The 23916-nt window shown below is 36.7% G+C and overlaps 1 protein-coding gene and 1 pseudogene across 2 annotated transcripts in view; one reads left to right on the plus strand and one right to left on the minus strand.

Annotated features, from left to right (window-relative positions):
• RNF13 (ring finger protein 13) overlaps positions 1-23916 on the minus strand; it is a 162036-nt gene that overhangs the window by 15192 nt on the left and 122928 nt on the right. For both annotated transcript variants that reach the window (XM_011972770.1, XM_011972771.1), the window contains one exon: positions 22949-23042. In XM_011972770.1, coding sequence (XP_011828160.1) covers positions 22949-23042 — 94 coding nt within the window. The remainder of the gene's footprint in view (positions 1-22948; positions 23043-23916) is intronic.
• Positions 3763-4695, plus strand: LOC105534102 (annotated as a pseudogene).

The following is a 23916-nucleotide window of genomic DNA, read 5'->3' on the forward strand; positions in this document are numbered from 1 at the left end:
GCAGAGATAAATGAAACAAATAGGAAAAAATATAGAAAAAATACAACAAAACCAACAGTTGGTATTCTGAGAAGATGAACAAAATTAGCAAATCCTTAGCTGCAATAATTAAAATGGAGAGGAGATTGAAATAGCTAAAATTACAAACAAAAGAGAAGACATTCAACTGATGTTATAGAAATAAGAAGTATGAGGCTACTATTAAATTACAATGAAACCAGATAATCTAGAAGAAATGGGTAAATTCCTAGAAACATGAAGCCAACCAATACTAAATCATGAAGAAATAAGAAATCTATGTGAACATACCTATAACTAGTAAAGAATTGAAACAGTAATTAAAAACCTCCCAACAAAAAAGGCCAGGACTAGATAGATTCATTGGAGAAGTCTATCAAATATTTAAATAAGAACTAACACTAATCCTTCTCAAACTCTTCGAAGGAATCAAAACAGAAACTCTCTGAAAGAACTGCAACACTTCCAAACTCATTCTATGAGGTCAGAATTACCTTAACACCAAAATGAGAGACACAAGAAAAGAAAACTGCAGGCAAATATCCCTTAAATATACTGATGTGAAAATCCTCAACAAAATACTAGTAAGCTGAATTCAACAGTATATTAGAAGGATTATACACCATGACCAGTGGGACTTATTTGTGGAACGAAAGGAAGTAAACACATATGAAAATAATCCTATTTAATACACCACATTAACAAGATGAAGGACAAAACCAGATGATCATTTGAATTGATGCAGACAAAATCCAACAATCTCATGATACAAACACTCAATAAACTAGGAATAGAAAAAAACTACCCTAGCATAATAAAAGCCATATATGAGATGGCTACATTTAACATCATAGTCAACAAAAGAAGACTGAAACTTTCCCTCTAAGAGCAGGAATAAGGCAAGGATGCCCACACTCACCACTACTATTCAATACAGTACTAGGAGGTCTATCCAGAGCAATTAGACAAGAAAATGAAATAGAAAACATACAGATTGGAAAATTAGTAAAATTAATTCCCTTCACAGATGACATGTTCCATAAAAACTGTTAAAATCAGTAAATTCTGCAAAGTTACAGGATGCAAAAGCAAAATTCAAAAATTGCATTTCTATACACTAACAATCAATTCACAAAGGAAATTATCCCTCAACCAAAGGAGCTGTAAAAAAAAAAAAAAAAAAAAGGAAATTAAGAAAACAATTCCATTTATCGCAACAAAAAGGATAAAATACTTACAAATAAGCTCAACTAAGAAGGTAAAAGGTTTCCACACTACAAACTGAACACTGCCACAAGAAAATCAAAGAAGATAGAAATAAACGGAAAGATATTCCAGGCTCATAGACTGAAAGACTTAACTTGTCAAACTATCCATGCTACCCACAGTGATCTACAGATTCAATGTAATCCTTATCAAAATACTGATGACATTTTTTGCAGAAACAGAAAAAAAGCATCCTGAAATTCTCAAGGGACTATAAATAGCCAAAACAATCTTGAAAAAGAACAAAATTAGAAAACTCATACTCCCTGATTTCAAAACATCCTACACAGCAACTGTAATTAAGATGGTATGGTACTAGATACATACACCAATGGAACAGAATTTACGGCCTAGGAATAAACCCTTGTATATATGGCCAAATGACTTTTGACAAGGATGCCAAGATGACACAGTGAATAAAGGACAGTCTCCTTAACAAATGGTACTGGGAAAACTGGGATATCCACATGCCTAAATAAATAGATAAATAAATAAAATAAGTTGGACCTTAACCTACACCTTACATAAAATTAACTCAAAAGGGATTAAAGACCTAAATATAAGGCCTAAAACTATGAAACTCCTAGAAAAAAATATAGGGGAAAAACTTCAGGATATTGGATTTGAGAATTACGTCTTGGAAGTGACACCATAAGCACAGGCAACAAAAGAAAAAAATAGACAAATGGGACTACAAGAAACTTTTGTGCATAAACAGACATGATCGACAGAGTGAAAGGGCAACTTACGGACTGGGCAAAAATAACTGCAACTCATGTATCTGATTTGGGGTTAATATCCAGACTATATAAGGAACTTCTACAACTCAACAGTAAAAATACAAAACAAAAATTAAAAAATGAGAAAATGACTTGAATAGAAAATTCTCCAAAGAAGATATATGAATAGCCAATAAATACTTGAAAAGATGCTCATCATCACTAATCATCAGGGAAATGCAAATCAAAACAATGAGACATCAACTCATACTCACTAGAATGGCCACTATCAAAAGAGCAGAATGTAAGTGTTCAGCATGTGGAGAACCCTTGTGCACTGGTGATGGGAATGTAAAATGGTGCAGGTAGTACAGAGAGCAAGCAGTAAGGAGATACTTCTAAAATTCAAAATACAATTAGAATATGATTCAGCAATCCCACTTCTGGATATATATCCAAAAAGAATTCAAAGCAGGATCTTAAAGATAAATTTTCACCCATGTTCACAAAAGCATTATTTATAATAGACAAGGGGTAGAATGGAAACAATCCAAATGTCTATTGACAATGGATGGAAAAGGAAAAATGGTATATACATAAAATGGAGTATTATGAAATATTTTTTTTTAAAAAAGAATATTGTGTCACGTGCCACAACACAGGTGAACCATTAGGGCATTATGCTAAGCAAAATATGCCGGTTGCAAAAGAACAAATACTGTATGAATCTACTCATATGAAATATCTAAAGTAGTCAAATTGTAGAAAATAAACAGCAAAAATGTGGTTAGCAAGGGCTGGAGAGAAGAGAGGGAATTTAATTAGTGTTTAGTGGGTACAAAGTCTTAAGTGTTACACGATGAAAAAATTCTAGAGATCAGTTGCACGATAATGTAAATATACTTAACACTATTGAACTGTACACTTAAAAATGGCTAAGATTGTAAATTTATTATGTGTTTTTTACAATAAAAAATGCAAGCAAAAAAAAAGGTGAAGAAAAAATAAAAACTTTTATAAACACAATTTGAGGTAATTTTTGCCCACAGAACTGACTTGCGAGATATGTTAAAATAAGTTCTTTAAAGAGAAGAAGAATGATATAGGTCAAAATCTTAGATCTACATAAAGAAAGGAAAAGTCCTGGAGAAGAAATAAGTAAAAGTAAAATAAAAACTCCTACTTTTCTTATTCTTACTTGATTTTACTTGTGAACAAACAAATAGCAGTTCGTTCAAAATAATAACAGTAATAATATATTCAATTATGCTATTAATATATAACATATATAAGTGAAATGAATAACAGCAATGATATAAGGGAGGGTAGAAATTAGGAATATTTTGTTATTATTAGGAACTTGCACTACCCACAAAGAAGTATAGTGTTATTTGAGAGTCAAATTGGATTAGTTGTAAATGTATAATGCAAACTCTAGGGCAACCACTAAAAAAGAAAACACACACATAAATAACATTAATATGCTAAGAAAGGAAAGTGGAATCATATGAAATGCTTAATTAAAACCACAAATGGTGAAAAACGATTGAAACAAAAACAGAAACAGGGGCCACAAATACAGAACAATGACAAATATAATAGATATTAACTCAACTATATTCATAATCACTTTAAATATCTATGTCCTAAATATGCTAATTAAAAGACAGATTGTCAGAGTAGATCAGATCCAAAAATAAGACCAGCTAGATTTTGTTGAAAAGAAACCCACTTTAAATATGAAGACACATACCCTGGCGTGATTCCCATCCTGCACGGCTGTTCTCTGGAGCAGTAGTTGTTTATCTCTGTTCACCTCTCCCACCTAAGTGCATGCCACCACCCCATGGAAGATTTGATGGACATGAACATGAGCCCCCTGAGGCCCCAGAACTATCTTTTCAGTTGTGAACAAAAGGCCAACAAAGATTATCACTTTAAGGTGGATAATGATGAAAATGAGCACCAGTTATCTTTAAGAACAGTCAGTTCAGGAACTGGTGCAAAGGATAAATTGCATATTGTTGAAGCAGAGGCAATGAATTATGAAGGCAGTCCAATTAAAGTAACACTGGCAACTTTGAAAATGTCTGTAAAGCCAATGGTTTCCTTTGGGGGCCTTGAAATAACACCACCAGTGATCTTACGGTTGAAGTGTGCTTCGGGGCCAGTGCATATTAGTGGACAGCACTTAGTAGCTGTGGAGGAAGATGCAGAGTTAGAAGATGAAGAGGAGGAGGATGTGAAACTCGTAAGTTTATGGTAGAAAGATTCCACAGAAAAAAGTACAACTTGCTGCTGATAAAGATGATGATGATGAAAATGACGAGGATGATGATTTTGATGATGAGGAAACTGAAGAAAAAGTGCCAGTGAGGAAATCTATACGAGATACTCCAGCCAAAAATGCATAAAAGACAAATCAGAATGGAAAAGACTGAAAACCATCAACACCAAGATCAAAAGGACAAGAATCTTTCAAAAAACAGGAAAAAACTCCTAAAACACGAAAAGGACCTAGTTCTGTAGAAGACATTAAAATGCAAGCAGTTCATCAATTTTGTGAAGAATGCTTCTGGGTGACTGACCAGGAAGCTATTCAAAATCTGGCAGTGGAGGAAGTCTCTTTAGGAAAATAGTTTAAACAATTTGTTAAAAATGTTCCATCTTATTTCACTTCTGTAACAGTTGATATCTGGCTGTCCTTTTTATAATGCAGAGTGAGAACTTTCCCTACTGTGTTTGATAAATGTTGTCCAGGCTCTGTTGCCAAAAATGCGTTGTCCAAAATGCCTCTTTAGTTTTTAAAGATGGAACTCCACCCTTTGCTTGGTTTTTAGTATGTATGGAATGTTATGACAGGACATACTAGTAGTGGTGGTCAGACATGGAAGTGGTGGGGAGGCAAAAATATACAGTGAAATAAAACTCAGTATTTTAATAAAGTAAAAAAAATTAAGACACATAGATTAAAAGTAAAGAGATTGACAAAAATATCATGCTAACACTAATCCAAAAAATGCGGGAGTAAGCATATTTTCAGACAGAGCAGACATCAGTGCAAGAAAAATCATCACAAAGAGAGAGGCATTACATAATAACAAAGGGATCAATTCTCAAAAAAAAAACAAAAAAAAAACCCAAAAAAAACAATATGGCCGGGCACGGTGGCTCATGCCTGTAATCCCAGCACTTTTGGGGCTGGTGGATCACTTGAGGTCAGGAGTTCGAGACCAGCCTGGCCCAATATAGTGAAACCCCGTCTCTACAAAAAGATACAAAAATTAGCTGGGCATGATGGTCCTTGCCTATAGTCCCAGCTACTCGGGAGGCTGAAGGAGGAGAATTGTTTGAACCTAGAAGGCAGAGGCTGCAGGGACCTGAGATCGCACCACTGCACTCCAGAATGGGCAACAGAGTGAGACTCTGTCTCAAAATAAATAAAAAATTTTAAAAATTATATATATATATAAAAAAACCAATATTTAATGTGTATGCACCTAATAGACTGCCAAAATATATAAGGCAAAAACTGATAGAACTGCAAGGAGAAACAGATGAATCTGCTATTATAGTTAGAGACATCAACACCCCTCTATCTGAAATAGATCCAGCAGGCAGAAAAGAAGTAAGGTCACAGCTGAACTCAACAGCACCAGTCAACTGGATTTAACTGATGTACACACTACTTCATCATCCAACAAGAAGTAGAATATACATTCCTTTCCAGCTTACATGGAACATTCATCCACTGAGAGACCACATTCTGGGGCATAAAGTATACTTTAACAAATTTTTTAAAAAACTAAGAATCTTACAGTATTACCATGCAGACCACAATGGAGTTAAACTAGAAATATATAAATACAGATAGCTGGAAAATTCCAAAACATGTGGAGATTAAAAAACACACTTCTGAATAACAAGTAGGTCAAAGAAGAAATCTCAAGAGAAATTTTAAAATATTTTCAGCTATGTGAAAATAAAAATACAACATATCAAAATTTGTAAAATGCAGTGGTGTTACCAAAATGGCAGAGTAGAAGCAATCTGAGTTGATTTTTTCCATACAGAAAATGAAAAACAACTATACAGTGACAATATTATCACCACTAATATTCCAGAACTCAAAACTGAGGCTGTGACAATCCTTGGTGGCACAAAGAAAAGAAAAATTATGAGCAGAAGAGAGAACGGACTTCTCTATTCATGATGCCCCTCCCTTAAGTTATTAGGCACTGAGTAAAAAAGTCTCCCAAGACTTATGGTTCCTATCCTGGAGAAACTGAGACTAAGGTAGAGAGCCAGTTTCCTCACTGTCTAAAGTTACTATGCAGGAAAGCTGTTCCTGCCTCAACCCACAGGAAGCATTACTAGTGCCTGTTGGGAGAAAATCTGAAGACAGCTATGGACAAACGTGGAAGTAGGGCTAGCAACTCCAGCAAAGGAAACTTGGGGCTGTTCTTTATGTCAGCCAAAGAAGACGCCAAATCAGAGGGACAGTGGATCAGCAGCAGTAGGAAGCACATTCCACGGGTCCTCTGGGCACAAACTCCTAGCTAATTCCCTTCCCCACCAACACCAGCCAGGGAATCCCCTTTGGAACATCCCCTAACCCTAGATGGTCAGTGCTCTGAACTTTTGTGAAAGCCAAGCAAACCTGGGCTTAGGGTGCCATCTAGTGCTGAAAAGAAGGCAGTGATCTAAGTCTAAGAGAATGCAGCAAACCATACCTGAAAGACCAAGCAAAGGCAGATAGCAAAAACTAGAATAAGTAACAAATCAATGTGAAGACATAAATGTACATCTGTAAGAAACAACATCAAATAGGGAAGCACGACCTTCCCAAATTTACAAAGCAAGGAGCCAGTGACACCCTACCAACCTGAGATGAAGATGTGTAAGTTCTCTGATCAAGAATTCAAAATAGCAATTTTGGAAAAACCTGGGGAACTCCAAGATAGCAGAGTAAAACACTTCAGAAACTTACCAGAAAAATTTAACAAAGAGATTTAAAAAATTAAAAAAATAGAAATCTTGGAACTGTGAAATACATTGGCTGAACTGAAAATGCATGAGAGGGTTTTAACAGAACTAATCAAGCAGAAGAAAGAATTGGTGAGCTCAAAGACAATTTGAAAATATATAAAGAGAGGAGACATAGGAGAATATAAAGGAAGAACACATGTAATATCTAGAAAATAGCCCAAAAAGAGCAAATTTAAGAGTCATTGTCCTTCAAGACAGAGTTCAGAAAGAGCAAGGGGTAGAGAGCTTATTTAAAGAAATAATAACAGAAAACTTTCCAGATCTATAGAAAGATAAATATCCAGGCACAGGAAGGCCAAAGATTACCAAACAGATTAAACCCCAATAAGACCATCCCAAGGCATACAATAATCAAATTCTCAAAAGTCAAAAACAAAAAGAGGAGCATAAAAGCAGGAAAAAAAGAAGAAGCATAACATATGAAGAGCTCTAATTCATCTGTTAATGGACATCCAGTAGAAACCATACATGCCTGAAGGGAGTGGGATGACATACTAAAAAGCTAAAGGAAAAAAAAAAACTGCCAACTGAGAATACTGTCCCCAGCAAAGCTATCCTTCGACCATAAATGAGAGATAATGACTTTTGAAAACAAACAAAAGCTGAAGGAATTCATCTTATAAAAAATGTCAAAGGTAGTCCTTCAGTCTGGAACAAAAGGACACTAACATGCAACAAGAAAATATCTGAAGTTATAAAAGTCATTGGTAAAAGTATACAAATTTAGAATACTCTAATATTGTAACTGTGGTATCTCTAGTATGAAGACTAAATCTACCAAAATAAAAACTACGACTATCTGTTAAAAGTCAGGCAATATAAAAAGATGTAAATTGTGTCAACAAGAGGTCAAAATGTGTGTCGGGGGATGAAATTACAATGTAAAGTTTTTTGTCTTTTTCTTTGTGATCAACACTGAGTTCTCATATATTCAAAATAACTTATAAGATGTTTTTTATAAGCCTCATAGTAACCACAGAGCAAAACACCTATAATAGGAAACACTAAAAATAAACAGCAAGGAATTAAAACATACTACCAGAGAAATCTGCACAATCATAAAGAAAGATGAAAGAGAAAGAAAGAAAAGAAAGTAAAAGAAGGGTCGGGCGCAGTGGCTCACGCTTGTAATCCCAGCACTTTGGGAGGCCGAGACGGGCGGATCACGAGGTCAGGAGATCGAGACCATCCTGGCTAACACAGTGAAACCCCATCTCTACTAAAAAACACAAAAAACTAGCCGGGCATGGTGGCGGGCGTCTGTAGTCCCAGCTACTTGAGAGACTGAGGCAGGAGAATGGCGTAAACTCAGGAGGCGGAGCTTGCAGTCAGCTGAGATCCGGCCACTGCACTCCAGCCTGGGTGACAGAGCAAGACTCTGTCTCAAAAAAAAACAAAACAAAAACGAAAACAAAAAAAAACAAAGAAAGTAAAAGAAGAGTTACAAAACAACCAGAAAACAAACAACAAAATGACAGGAGTTAAGTTCTCACCTACCAATAATAACACTATAAATGAACTAAATGTTCTAATTAAAAGACAAAGAGTGATTAAATGAATAGAAAAACAGAACCCAATGATCTGCTGCCGATAAGAAACTCACTTTACCTATAAAGACACATAGACTGAAAGTAAAGGGGTAGAAAAAGATATTCCATGCAATTGGAAAACAAAAAAGAGCAGTAATAGCTATATTTATATCAGATAAACATCAAACACTATAAAAAAAGACAAAAAGCATCACTATATAACGATAACTGACATTTACAGAACACTTCATCCAACTCTGTGAAATATACATTCTTCTCATCAGCACATGGAACATTCCCCAGGACAGATCACATTAGGAGAAAAAACAAGTCTCAGCAAACTCAAAAAAGTCAACAAGTATCTTTTCTGACCACAGCAGAATAAAATTAGATTTTTATTCTTTTTTAAAGAGGAACTTTGGACCAAGTGTGGTGGTTCATGCCTGTAATCCCAGCAATCTGGGAGGCTGACGCAGGCAGATCACTTGAGTCCAGGAGTTCGAGACCAGTCTTGGGCAACATGGTAAAACCTCATCTCTACAAAAAAGTTAGCTGGGTGTGGTAGTACATGCCTGACCTCCTAGCTACTTGGGAGGTTGATACTGCACTGAGCTGAGATTGTGCAACTGCACTCCAGCTTTGGGCAAAAGAGTGAGACATTGTCTCAGAAAAAAAAAGGCGGCGGGGGGGGGGACTTTGAAAACTATAAATATGTGAAAATTAAACATGCTCCTGAATTAAAAAAAAAATGGGTCAATAAATAAATTAAAAAGGAAATATAAAAATTTTTTTGAGCTAATGAAAATGGAAACACAGCACATCAAAATCTATGGGACAAGCAAAAGCAATACTAAGTAGGAAGTTCATAGCAATAAGCACCTCCATCAAAAAAGGAGAAAACCTTCATATAAACAACTGAACCATCCACCTTCAAGGAACTAGAAAAACAAGAATAAACAAAATCTAAAATTAGTAGAAGAAATAATACAGATCAGAGCAGAAATAAAATTCAGACTGAAAAAATACAAAAGATAACTGAAAGAAAAAATTGTTTTTTGAAAAGATAAAGTCAACATGCTTTTCGCTAGACTAACGAAAAAAAGAGAAAACACTCAAAGTATAAATGAAACAAAAACATTACAATCAATATACTAGAAATATAATGAATCATTAGAGATTTTATGAATAATTATATGCCAACAAATTAGATAACCTAGAAAAAATGGACAAATTCATAGACATATAGCACCTATTGAGACTGAACCATAAAGAAAAAGAAAGTCTGAACAGACCAATAGCAAGTAATTAAACTGAAACAGTAATTAAAAGTCTCCCATCAAAGAAAAAGCCCAGGACTGGATGGCTTCACTGCTGAAAACTACCAAACTGGAAAGGAAGAAGTCAAATTAACCTTGTTCACAGACGACATGATTGTATATTTTAAAAACCAAAGAAAACTCCATCAAGAAACTGTTAGAGGCTGGGCATGGTGGCTCACGCCTGTAATCCTAACACTTTGGGAGGCTGGGGCAGGTGGATCACTTGAGGTCAGGAGTTCGAAACCAGACTGGCCAACATGGTGAAACCCCATCTCTACTAAAAATACAAAAATGAGCTGGGCATGGTGGTGGGTACCTGTAGTCCCAGCTACTTGGGAGGCTGAGGCAAGAGAATTGCTTGAACCTGGGAGGCGGAGGTTGCAGTGAGCCGAGATCTTACCACTGCACTCCAGCCTGGGCGACAAAGCTAGACTCCATCTCAAAAAAAAAAGAACAAAGAAAAAAGAAAAGAAACGTTAGAACTAATAGCAAATTCAGTACAGTTGCAGGATACAAAATCGACATACAAAAATCAGTATCATTTGTATATGCCAACGGCAAACAATCTGAAAAATAAATCAAGAAAGTAATCTCATTTACAATAGCTACTCTGTAGAGTGCAAGCTGTAATCCTTGGTGGCTTCCATGTGGTATTAAGGCTGTAGGTGTGCAGCATTCAAAAGAATACAAGTGGGCTGTGAACCAACCACTTTTGATTAGCATTACTAAAAGAGAGCCAAGTGCTAATATCGAAGACAATTAAAAAAAAAAAAAAAAAAGCCTCAAAAGTCAGCCCCTCCCATCACAAGCCCAGAGGCCTAGGAGGAAAAAATGGTTTAGTGGGTCAGGCCTGGGGAGCCACTGCCCTGCACCATCTTAAGAGGCTGCTCCCTGCATCCTGGCTGCTCCAGCTCCAGCCTCAGCTCCAAAGGGACCCTGGTACAGTTTGGGGCACTGCTCTGGAGAGCACAAGCTGTAATCCTTGGTGGCTTCCATGTGGTATTAAGGCTGTAGGTGTGCAGTATTCAAAAGAAAAGAATGCTTGCCAGGTTCCAACCTAGATTTCAGAGGATGTATTAGAAAGCCTGGGTCCCAGGCAGAAGTCTGTCACAGGACGTAGCCCCCAGACAGAAACTCTGCTAGTGCAGTATTGAGGGGAAATGTGAGGTTGGATCCCCAACACAGACTCCCTACCAGGACAGTCTAGTGAAGCTATGGAAACTGGGCTGCTACCGTCCAGACCCAAGAAGGGTAGAGCCACCAGAAGCTTGCACCCTCAGCATTGAAAAGGCATAGACACCAGACTCCAACCTGTGAGAGCCACGGGGATGGAGCTTCCCAAGGCCGTGGGAGCCCACCCCTTGCACCAGTGTCCTTGGATGTGGGACACAGAGTCAAAGATTATGTTGGAGCTTTAAAGTTTAATGTCTGCCCTGCTAGGTTTCAGACCTGTGTGGGGCCTATTTCCCTTTCTCTTGGCCAATTCCTCCCTTTTGGAATGGGAATATTTAGCTAATGCCTGTACTACCATTGTATCTTGGAAGTTAAGAATCTGTTTTTGATTTTACGGGCTAATAGGTGGAAGGAAATGTGTCTTGAGTCTCAGATGAGACTTTAGACTTTGGATTTTTGAGTTGATGCCAGAATGAGTTACGACTTTGGATACTATTGGGAAGAGATGACTGTATTGTACGATGCAAGAGGAACATGTGATGTGGTGGGAGAAAGGGGACCACCCGTGCACTGCTGGTGGGAATATAAATTAGTATGGCTACTAGGGAAAACAGTATTGAGGTCCCTCAAAAAAGTAAAAATGAAACTACCATATGACCCAGCAATCCCATTGCTGGATATGTGTCCAAAAGAAAGGAAAATTAGTATATTGAAGAGATACTTGTACTTCCATGTTTACTGCAGCACTATTCACAATAGCCAAGATATGGAATCAACCTAAGTATCTATCAATGGATGAATGGATAAAGAAAATGTGGTATATACACACAATGGAATACTATTCAGCCATAAAAAAATAAAACCCTGTTATTTGCAGCAACATGGATGGAACTAGAGGACATGATGCCAAGTGACAGAAGCCAAGCCCAGAAAGACAAATATCCCATGTTCTCACTCGTATGTGGGAACTAAGAAAACTGATCTGATGGAGGTAGAGAGCAAACTAGTGGTTACCAGATGCTGGGAAGGGTGGAAGCGGGTAGTGAAGAGAGGTTGGCTACTGGGTACAGAAACAGTTAGAAGGAATAAGTTCTAGTTTTTGATAGTATGGTGAGGCAACTATAGTTAACAGTAAAGTTATATATTTCAAATAGCTAGATGAGAAGCTTTGAATTATTCCCAACACATACACAAAAATGATCATTGCTTGGGGTGATAAATATCCCAATTATCCTGATTTGATCATTACATATTGTATGCATGTATCAAAATATAACATGTATGGCATAAATATGTACAACTATTACATATAACTAAAAAATTGTAAAATGCAATGAAAGCAGTGCAGGGAAATTTATAGCACTGAATATATATATTAGAAAAGAAGAAAGAGCTAAAATCAATAATCTAAGCTTTACCTTTAGGAAACTAGAAATAGAGCAAATTAAATTCAAAGTAAGCAGAAAAAAAGAAATAAAAATTGAACAAATCAATGCAAGTAAAAGCAGAAAATCAGGCTGGGTGTGGTGGCTCATGCCTGTAATCCCAGCACTTTGGGAGGCCAAAGTGGGAGGATCACTTGAGGAAAGGAATTCAGACCTGGCAACATAGTGAGACCCTGTCACTAAAAAAATAAAATAAAAAAATTAGCCGGGCACAGTGGTACACACCTGTAGTTCCAGTTACTTGGAAGGCTGAGGTGGAAGGGTTGGTTGAGCCTGGGAAGTCAAGGCTGCAGTCAGCCATGGTTGTGCCACTGCACTCCAGCCTAGGTGACAGAGTGAAACCTTGTCTCAAGAAAAAAAACACAAAAAACAAAAAAAAAAAACACACACACACACGCAACCAAAAAACACCAGAAATTCAATACAGAAAATCAACAAAACCAAAATAGTGTTCTTTGAAAAGATCAACGAAATCGATATCTAGCTAGATGAACCAAGAAAAAGAGACAAAAGATACAAATTATTAATATCAAAAATTTTAGAAAAGGGGTCATCACTATTAATCCTATAAATATAAAAACAATAATAAAGGAATACTAAACAATTCTATGCCTACAAATCTGGTAACAGATAAAATGTACCAATTACTCAGAAAGGCACAATCTGCCAAAAGCTACACAAAAAGAAATATACAATCTGAATAGGCCTAGGTCTATTAAAGAACCTGAACCAATAACTAATAACCTTCCAAAACATCAGACACCATATCCAGATAGGTTCACTAGTGAATTCTGCCAAACACTCAGGAAAGAAATTACCCAAATTCTTTACAATTTCTTCCAGAAAACAGCAGAGGGTATACTTCATAACTCATTCTGTGAAGCCAGTTATTATCCAAATCTCACAACTAGGCAAAGACATCACAAGAAAGGAAAACTACTGACTAGTAACTATCATGAACATAGACGATAAATCCTAAACAAAATTAGAAAACTGAATATCCGTATATAAAAAATTATACACCATGACCAAGCAGGATTCCCAACTTGATTTATAAATTCAATGCAATCCCAATCAAAATCTCAGCAATTTATTTTTTTGGATAACAAACTAGTTCACAAGTACATATGGAAAGGCAAAAGACCAAAACAGCCAACACCATACTGAAGAAACAAAGTCAATGAACTGACACTACCCCATGTTAAGACTTACTGTAAAGTAATCAGCCGGCACGGTGGCTCATGCCTGTAATCCCAGCACTTTGGGAGGCGGAGGTAGGCGGATCACTTGAGGTCAGGAGTTCGAGACCAGCCTAGCAACATGGTGAAACCCCGTCTCTACTAAAAATACAAAAAAAATTAGCCAGGCATGGTGGCACATGCCTGTACTCCCAGCTACACGGGAGGCTGAGGCAGGAGAATTGCATGAACCTGGGAGGCAGAGGTTGCAGTGAGCTGAGATTGCACCACTGCACTCCAGCCTGGCAACACAGCAAGACTCCATCTCAGAACAAAAGTACAGTAATCAAGGTGGTGTGGTACTGGTGAAGGAATAAACAGATAAACGGGACAGAATAGAGATTCCAGAAAAAGACTCACACAAATATAGTCAACTGCCCTCTAACAGTGGAGCAAAGGTGATTCAAGGGAGAAAGGACAGTCTTTTCAACAAATAATGCTGGAACAAGTAGATTTCAACATGCCAAAAAAATGAACCTATATAGTAGGGGACTTCATCAACTTGATAAAGGGCATTTATTAAAAACAACAACAATGACTGACAGCTAAAATACTCACTGGTGAAGGACTGCAAGTTTTTGCCTTAAAATCAGAAAGAAAGTAGAATGGCCACTTTCACCACTGTTATTCAATATTGTACTGTAAGTTCTAGAAGCAGTTACACAAGAAAATGAAATAAATCCATGTTGGAAAGAAAGAAGTAAAACTACACCTATTCACAGATGACATGATCTGTGATATGGTTTGGCTGTGTCTCCACCCAAAATCTCATCTTGAATTATAATACACATAATCTCCACATGTCAGGGACAGGACCAGGTGGAGGTAATTGGATCGTGGGGGCAGTTTCCCCCATGCTGTTTTCATGATAGTGAGTCTCACGAGATCTGATGGTTTTATAAGCATCTGGTATTTCCCTGCTTGCCCTCATTCCGTCCTGATGCCCTATGAAGAAGATGTCTGCTTCTCCTTTGCCTTCCACCATGATTATAAGTTTCCTAAGGCTTCTCCAGCAATATGGAACTGTGAGTAAATTAAACCTTTCATTTATAAATTACCCAGTCCTGGGTATTTCCTATAGTAGTGTGAGAACAGGCTAATACAATCTGCTCTATAGGAAATCCCCAAGAATCCACAAGAAAGCTACCAGCGCTATATACAAATTCATCAAACTTGTAGGTTGTAAGATCAATGCATAAAAATCAGTTGTGTTTCTCCATATCAGCAATGAACAATCCATAAAAGAAATTTAGGAAGGAATTCTATTCATAAGAGTATTTAAAATAATAAAATACCTAGAAATAAATCTAAGGAGATTAAAGACTTATAGACTGAAAATTACATGACACTCCTGAAGGAAATTAAAGAAGACATCAATAAATGGAAAAGCATCCCATATTCATGGATTGGAAGACTAAATATTGTTAAGATGTCAAGACTACCCAAAGCAATCTACAAATTTAGCACAATCCCTATCAAAATTCTAATAACTTTTTTGCAAAAATAGAAAATTCTATCCTCAAATTATTCTCAAGTTATTATGGAATTGCAAAGGACCCTGAATAGCTAAAATACTGAAAAAGAACAACAAATGTAGAGGACTCACAATTCTTAGTTTCAAAACTTACTACAAAACTAGAGTAATCAAAATAGTGTGGGACTCGCATAAGGATAATCATATAGACCAAAGGAATGTACCTGACAGTCCATAAATAAAATCATACATCTATGGCCAATTTATTTTTGATGAGAGTGCCAAGATATTCAATGAGAAAACAGTCTCTTCAACAAATGGTGCTGGGATAACTGGATTTCCACATACAAAAAAATAAGCCGGGAGCCCTACCTCATATTTACTATATATAAAAATGAACTCTAAATTGATAAAAGACCTAAATATAAGCTAAAACCATAAAACTTTGAAGAAAACATAGGGGTAAATCTTTATGATCTTGGATTTAGCAATGTATTCTTAGATATGACATCATAAGGTAAACTGGACTTAATCAAAATTTAAACTTTTCATTTCTGCAAAAAAGTTCTTGGAATTTTGATAGGAATTGTGCTGAATTTGTAGAATGCTTTGGGTAGTCTTGATATCTTAACAATATTAAGTCTTCCAATCCATGAATGTGGGATGCTTTTCCATTTATTGAGGTCTTCTTTAATTTCCTTCATAAGCAAAAAAAAAAAAAAAAAAAAGTTTTTGCTTATGCTTCATATCATAAGCAAAAAAAAGAAAAAAGGTAAATTGGACTATATCAAAATTTGAAACTTCTGTACATAAAAGGACATTATCAAGAAAGTGACAACTGACAAGAATGTGAAAAAATATTTGCAAATCATGTTATCTAGAATATACAAAGAACTCCTATAACTCAAGAACAAAATGATAAACCACCCCAATTGAAAATGAGCAAAGTACTTGAACAGACAATTTGCCCAAGGAAATATACAAGTAGACAATAAGCACAAGAAAAGATGCTCAACATCATTAGTCAGTAGGGAAATGCAAATAAAACCACATTAAGGTACCACTTCATACCCATTAGGATAGCTATATTAAAACAAAAGAACAGAATACAGCAAGTGTTGACAAGGATGTGGCGAAATATGAACCCTTGAGCATTGCTGCTGGGAATGTAAAACAGTACAGTAAGTGTGGAAGACAGTATCCAGGTTCCTCATAAAGTTACACAATATTACTGCTTGGTATATACCCAAAATAATTGAATCCATGGACTCAAACAGATACTTTTTTATCAGTGTTCATTGCAGCATTATTTACAATAGCCAAAAGGTGTAACCAACTCGTATTCACTAATAGATAAATAAATAAACAAAATGTGGTAAAAATACACAACAGACTATTATTCAGCCAGAAAAAGTAAAGACATTCTGATATATGCTACAACATGGATAATCCTTGAAAACATTATGGTAAGTGAAGTAAGTCAGAAACAGGACAAATATCAGGCAATTCCACTTATATGATGTACCTACACAGTCAAATTCAGAGACAGTAAGTAGAATGGTAGATGCCAGTGGCTAAGGGGAAGTGGAAATGGGGAGTTACTATTTAACTGGTACAGAATTTCAGTTTGGGAAGATAAAGAGGTCTGGAGATGGATGGTGGTGATGGTTGCATAACAATGTGAAGGTACTTTAAAATGATTAAAATGATAAATTTTATGCTGTGTGTATTCTGCTACAATAAAAAATACAATCTTTTTTTTTTGTGCATATACTTGGAGGTGGGGTGGCCATGGCAAGTCGATTTTTACCTTTAAGTGGAAAGGCAAAGTGTTAAACATAGGTAAACACTATTGAAAAAACCAAAGTGGGAAGACTAGCTCTATCAGGTCTTACCATAAACCTACTGTAACTGAAACAGTGTGATACTGATACATGGTTAAACAATAAAACCAAGAGAAATCCAGAAACAAACCCACACATATCTGGACCTTAATTTACATCAGAGGTGACACTGTAGAACAGTGTATTTTCAATAATTAGCTCTGGAACAACTGGATACCCTTATATAAAATATCAAACTGGAAAAAAACTCAAATTGGACTCCAATTTTACACAATCAATTCATGTGGATTAAACACAAAAGACAAAAATACAAAGCTTTCAGAAGGTAATATAAAATAATATCTGTATGATCTTGGGATACAAAATGTTCTTTAAAAACATGGAAGAGGCTGGGCGCGGTGGCTCATGCCTGTAATCCCAGCACTTTGGGAGGCCAAGGTGGGCGGATCATGAGGTCAGGAGATCGAGATCATCCTGGCTAACATGGCAAAATCCTGTCTCTACTAAAAATACAAAAAATGAGCCAGGCATGGTGGCGGGTGCATGTAGTCCCAGCTACTCAGGAGGGCAAGGCAAGAGAATAGTGTGAACTCGGGAGGCAGAGCTTGCAGTGAGCCGAGATCACGCCACTCCACTCCAGCCTGGGGGACAGAGCGAGACTCCGTCTCAAAAAAAAAAAATCAAATCAAAACAAAACAAAAATAGAAGAACACTACCATGAAAATCAAGAATTTTGGTCCATAAACTAGAAAAAGACAGTTAAAACACACAAAATTATTGAAGAACTAAATTGCCATACACTACACCTTCAGAGGGGCTTGTAGGAACATATAAAGAATTCCTCCCACATATGGAACAGACACATGGGCATATATCATGAAAGGTACTTCGTGAAAGTGAAAATCCAACTGGCAAATAATGTGAACAGATATTTAACCTCATTGCAAGAAGGGAAATAAAAAGTAAAACAGCAATGAGTTATAAACTCACCAGAATGGCTAAGATTTAAAAGTCCTTCAGTACAAAGTATTGGATAAACACATGGAACAACAGGAACTCCTATACACTGTTGGTGAGAGTAGAAACTGGTACCATCAATCCCTTTGGAAATGATTTTGCATTATCCAATAAAATTGAAAATAGGTATATACTATGATCAAATTAATCTACTTCTAGGTATATATACTAAAGAAATTCATGGACATATGCAACAGGATATATGTACAAGTATATTCTCAAAAGTATGGTTTATAATAGCCCTAAACGGAAAAAAAATGAACATCAATTAACAGTAAAGTGGATAAGTAAAATCTTTAAAAGACGGAATGAAAGTAAATGAACTATACCTACATGCAATAAAGTGTATAAATTTCATTAAAAAATTAAGAGGTAAGAAAAATATAATTCAAAAATAGGCAAAATTAAGCCAACTGTTTAGGTATGCATTCATATGTGGTACAACTTGAGAAAGGCAGTGAAATTATCATAAGCCAGGATAGTCATTACCTCCAGAGGACAAAAAAGGATTATTTATCTAGAAGGGAACATAATAGCTCCTAGGGTGGTAGTAATGTTCTATCTCTTGAACTGGATGGTTCTAGAAATATGTATCCTACATACTCTCTGTATAAATGTTATACTTCACATTTTGAAAAAAGTGATGATAAACACCACTCCATAGAGAAAAACAGTTATGCTGATGGGTTCATAATGGGTTCAGGCTGCCAAGCAACCATATTATATTTTCCTAGTCCATTCCTCCTCCTACTCTCCTGGAATAACAGTATTTTATACCTCTGTTCTTAAAAGCTCCAATACCTCCTCCTCTGTCCTCACCCTCAGTTGGTGATTTCCTAAGTAACTGAGAGGAATGAAAGCAAAGAACATTTCCACAGACACACCACTACAAATACCCACCTATTGTGATTTTTCACCCACATATTCTACTTTCCCTTAGCTCAAGTCTCTATGATACTACCTAAGGCCAGTCCGCCCTTTTGTGCAAGAGATCCAATCTCCTCTTGCCTTCTCAAGAACATTACAGGAACTCTCCCATCTGTCACCTATAGCATCAATTTCCTTTAGCAAACAAACATACTGTTATTTCTTGACTCAACTTCCCCCACCAGCTATGACCCCATTTCTTTGCTCCTTTTTTTAGTTAAACTTCTTTAAAAAATTATCTCCAATTCTGCTCTTTCCATTCTCTCTTAAATCTACCACAATCAGATTTTTGACCTGACCACTCTGTCAACTGCTCATCAAGATCATCAATAGTCTCTAATGGTTAATACTGAGCTCTCATCTTACGTATGTTCAGGAGCACTGACACAGGTTAGCATTCCTTGCTCCCTGATAGATTTGCATCACTGGGTTTCTGGTAAATCATGCTCTCCTGATTTTCTTCCTGTGTAATTGGTCACACCTTCTCAGTTTCCACTGCTGCCACTTCTGATTCCTCTTCTACTTAATGATGGTATGCCCCTCAGTGTCTTTGGTATTCTTCTATCTGTACTCACTCTCTTGGTAATCTCATCCAGTCTAATGATTTAAATGTATTTTCGTGCCAGTATTTCCAGTTCAGACCTCTGTCTTAAACTCCAGACTCATTTCTAACATCTAATAGACATCTGAAATTCCATTATGTTCAATACCAACCTTCCAATTTCCCTGCTAAAACCTGCTCTTTCATACATTAACCATCCTTATTTCTATTTAAGGACTTTCCTTAAATAGAGAGACCATCCATTTTGTTGTTCAGACCAAAAAATCTGGAGTCATCCTTGTCTCCTCTCCCAATATCTAGTCCATCAGTAAACTCAGTATATTCCATCTCCAGATATAGCCAGGATTTGAAGATTTCTTCTCCTCCACTGATAATCAGCCCAAGCCACATTTATATCACACCTGAATTACTACAATAACTTTCCTGTCTGTTCTGTCTACACCCTTTGCCCTCTAATAACCTATTCTTAATATGCCAGCAGAAGGATCCTTTTAACAGTTAACTGAGACATTCTCTCTCTCCTCTGTTCAAAATCCTACTATAGCTACCCATCTTACTCAGAGGAAAAGCCAATGACATGCATTCCCTTTAAACCCAGGACAATATCACCATTTTTTAAACTTTTTTTTTTTTTTTTTGAGAAGGAGTCTTGCTCTGTCACCAAGCTAGATTGCAGTGGAGTGATCTTGGCTCACTGCAACCTCTGCCTCCCAGGTTCAAGTGATTCCCCTGCCTCAGCCTCCTGAGTAGCTGGTACTATGGCTAATTTTTTTGTATTTTAGTAGAGACGGGGTTTCACCATGTTGGCCAGGATAGTCTCGATCTCCTGACCTCGTGATCCGTCTAGTGAGTACCCTGCCTCAGCCTCCTGAGTAGCTGGTACTATGGCTAATTTTTTTGTATTTTAGTAGAGACGGGGTTTCACCATGTTGGCCAGGATAGTCTCAATCTCCTGACCTCGTGATCCGTCTGCCTCGGACTCCCTAAGTGCTGGGATTACAGGTGTGAGTCACCGTGCCCAGCCTTTTTAAACATATTTTTAACACACAAAATGAAGCCTAAAAAAGTAATTCCTAATCTTCAAACTAGTTCTGGTCTATGTAGAAATCTTAACTAATCCAAGCTGGGCCCAGGGGCACATGCCTATAGTCTTAGTTACGTGAGAAGCTGAGGTAGGATGATCACTTGAGCCCAGGAGTTCAAGCTCAGCCTCAGCAATACAGTGAGATGAGACCTCATCTCTTAAAAACAAAACAAAACAAAAATCTATTAACTAATCCACACTGTATAATGATAATGTAAATCACTGTATAATGATAATGTAAATGTAAAATGCAGTGCATTTTTAGAAATGTCTATTCATTATTTTAACATGATGTTCTTTTTCCTACTTTTTTGTTGTTAAGTGTTCTGTTTTTTAAATGTTAATGTTAAATGGCAGGTTTATAAAACATTTTATTATCTGAAAAATAAAAATGTGGCAGAACTATGTTTTATTGTCTTTTTCTCTATTTTCTCCCTCCACTCCCTACACTTTTTCACTGCTGAATTAAAAAACAGAATACTTTTACTGGTATATGAAAATGAAGTCTGGGTTATGGTATATGAAAATGAAGTCTGGGTATTATCAGATATCTACTTGATAAATCCCAGCCAAAAGGATTTATCAAGTAGATATCTGCACTAAAAGGTCACTAAACCACAGAGAAACTATACTATAGGGGAAACTTACATTGGCTATGGTATTATAGTCACACCTCTCCTGTAGTTCTGTCAAAACTGGCTATGTGATATTAAAATTCCTAATGTCCCTGACCCTATTTTTCCTCATCTATAAAGGGAAAATAATAATAGTATACAGTTCATAAAAGTATGAAAATTAAGATGATATATATAAGTGATGATATATAACAGCTACCTATATGTTTAATTAATACAACACTATACAGTGTTATATCATGGGAGACAGAATAGGAGGAAGGTAAGTGGGAGTAGTCCACCTGGTGCAGAAAAATATTTTATCCACTGATATTGTTTAGAACTAATGGCACATGGTGATAATATTTATAAGCATTTTGGTTAGTTTAATTATTGTTTTTAAATTCTCTGCAGACTGTGCATCCCTTTCCTGCCTTCACCAGGTCATCACAGCAAAAGATCATCTCTCACATTCATTCTTAACTGAAAGTCTACTTAGCGTTAGGCAGAGTTTATGGTAGGGACACAGAAGGTAGAACAAGAGTAGTCTTAAAAAGTCAGAAAACAGGCCGGGCACAGTGGCTTACACCTGCAATCCCAGCACTTTGGTAGGCTGAGGTGGGTGAATCACGAGGTCAGGAGTCCAAGACGAGCCTGGCCAAGATGGTGAAACCCCGTCTCTACTAAAAATACAAACATTAGCCGGGTGCGGTGGCAGGGACCTATAATCCCAGCTACTCGGGAGGCTGAAGCAGGAGAATCGCTTGAACATGGTGGGTGGAGGTTGCAGTGAGCCAAGACTGTGCGACTGTACTCCAGCCTGGGTGGTGACAAAGTGAGACTCCGTCTCAAAAAAAAAAAAAAAAAAACCAGGAAAAAACAGATGCTGGAGAGGATGTGGAGAAATAGAAATCTGTTGTTTTCTCAGGAAACAACAGATGCTGAAGAGTATGTGGAGAAATAGGAATGCTTTTACACTGTTGGTGGGTGCGCAAATTAGTTCAACCATTGTGGAAGACAGTGTGGCAATTTCTCAAGGATCTAGAACCAGAAATACCATTTGATCCAGCAATTCCATTCGTGGGTATATACCCAAAGGATTATAAATCATGTTACTATAAAGACACATGCACACGAATGTGTATTGTGGCACTATTCACAATAGCAAAGACTTGGAACCAACCCAAATGTCCATCAATACTAGACTGGATAAAGAAAATGTGGCACATATACACCATGGAATACTATGCAGCCATAAAAAAAAAGATGAGGTCATGTCCTTTGCAGGGACATGGATGAAGCTGGAAACCATCATTCTCAGCAAAATACCACGAGGACAGAAAACCAAACACTGCATGTTCTCACTCTTAAGTGGAAGGTGACCAATGAGAACACATGGACACAGGGAGGGGAACATCACATACCAGGGCCTGTTGGGGTTGGGGGGCTAAGGGAGGGATAGCGTTAGGAGAAATACCTAATGTAAATGATGTTGATGGGTGCAGCAAACCAACATGGCACATGTATACCTATGTAACAAACCTGCACGTTGTGCACGTGTACCCTAGAACTTAAAGTGTAATAATTTAAAAAAAAATTTTTTTAAAGAGTATAGTCATCCTGCAGTCTTAAATAAACTAAAGATAATTATTTAGAAAACAAATACTTACCTTTCTTGAATTTATGTACAGGAAGTTTCTTAAGTTGATCTTTACGAAGTCTGTTTCTTCTAGCTCTATGTCTATCCTGGACAAATTTTGTGATCTAAAAATAAAAGAGTAAAAAAAGGAGTCAGATATTAAATGTGCAAATAGAAAGTGACCATTAAAATAACAAATATCTTTTAAGTTTCTGGATAGCTACTGCAAATCAATTCAATTCATTTAAATTCGAACTGCAGTAGTATTATTAATTAAAGCATTAAATCGTATTAGTGATTAGTTAACCCATAAATTACCCCTTGAAGTTTTTATTAATTGATCTTGATTACCTTTGATTTACTGACAGAGACATTATAAAAAACATACAATTGTTTGCCTACAAAAATACAAATGGTAAACTATAGATTTTATAAAGACTCCAATGGGTTAAAAAAAAAAAAAAAAAATGGGGGCCGGGCGCGGTGGCTCACGCCTGTAATCCCAGCATTCTGGGAGGCCAAAGCAGGCGGATCATGAGGTCAGGAGATCGAGACCATCCTGGCTAACACGGTGAAACCCCATCTCTACTAAAAATACAAAAAATTATCCAGGCGCGGCAGCAGGCACCTGTAGTCCCAGCTACTCGGGAGGCTGAGGCAGGAGAATGGCGTGAACCCGGGAGGCGGAGCTTGCAGTGAGTCGAGATAGTGCCACTGCAGTCTGGCCTGAGTGACAGAGCGAGACTCCATCTCAAAATAAATAAATAAATAAATAAATAAATAAATAAATAAGTGAGACTCCATCTGAAAATAAATAAAAATAAATAAATAAATAAATAAAATAAAAATAAAAAATAATGGGAAGGTTGATATTCCTATATATTACAAACTAATAAAAATTTCAAACATACACTTACTAGTTACTGCAGAATAATGGGCAGAAATAATGCAGAACACCTTCACTACAAATATTCAGAAATGCTGGATAAAATATACAAA

Source organism: Mandrillus leucophaeus, unplaced genomic scaffold (genome assembly GCF_000951045.1).
Source record: "Mandrillus leucophaeus isolate KB7577 unplaced genomic scaffold, Mleu.le_1.0 Scaffold130, whole genome shotgun sequence".
NCBI classification, from domain to species: domain Eukaryota; kingdom Metazoa; phylum Chordata; class Mammalia; order Primates; family Cercopithecidae; genus Mandrillus; species Mandrillus leucophaeus.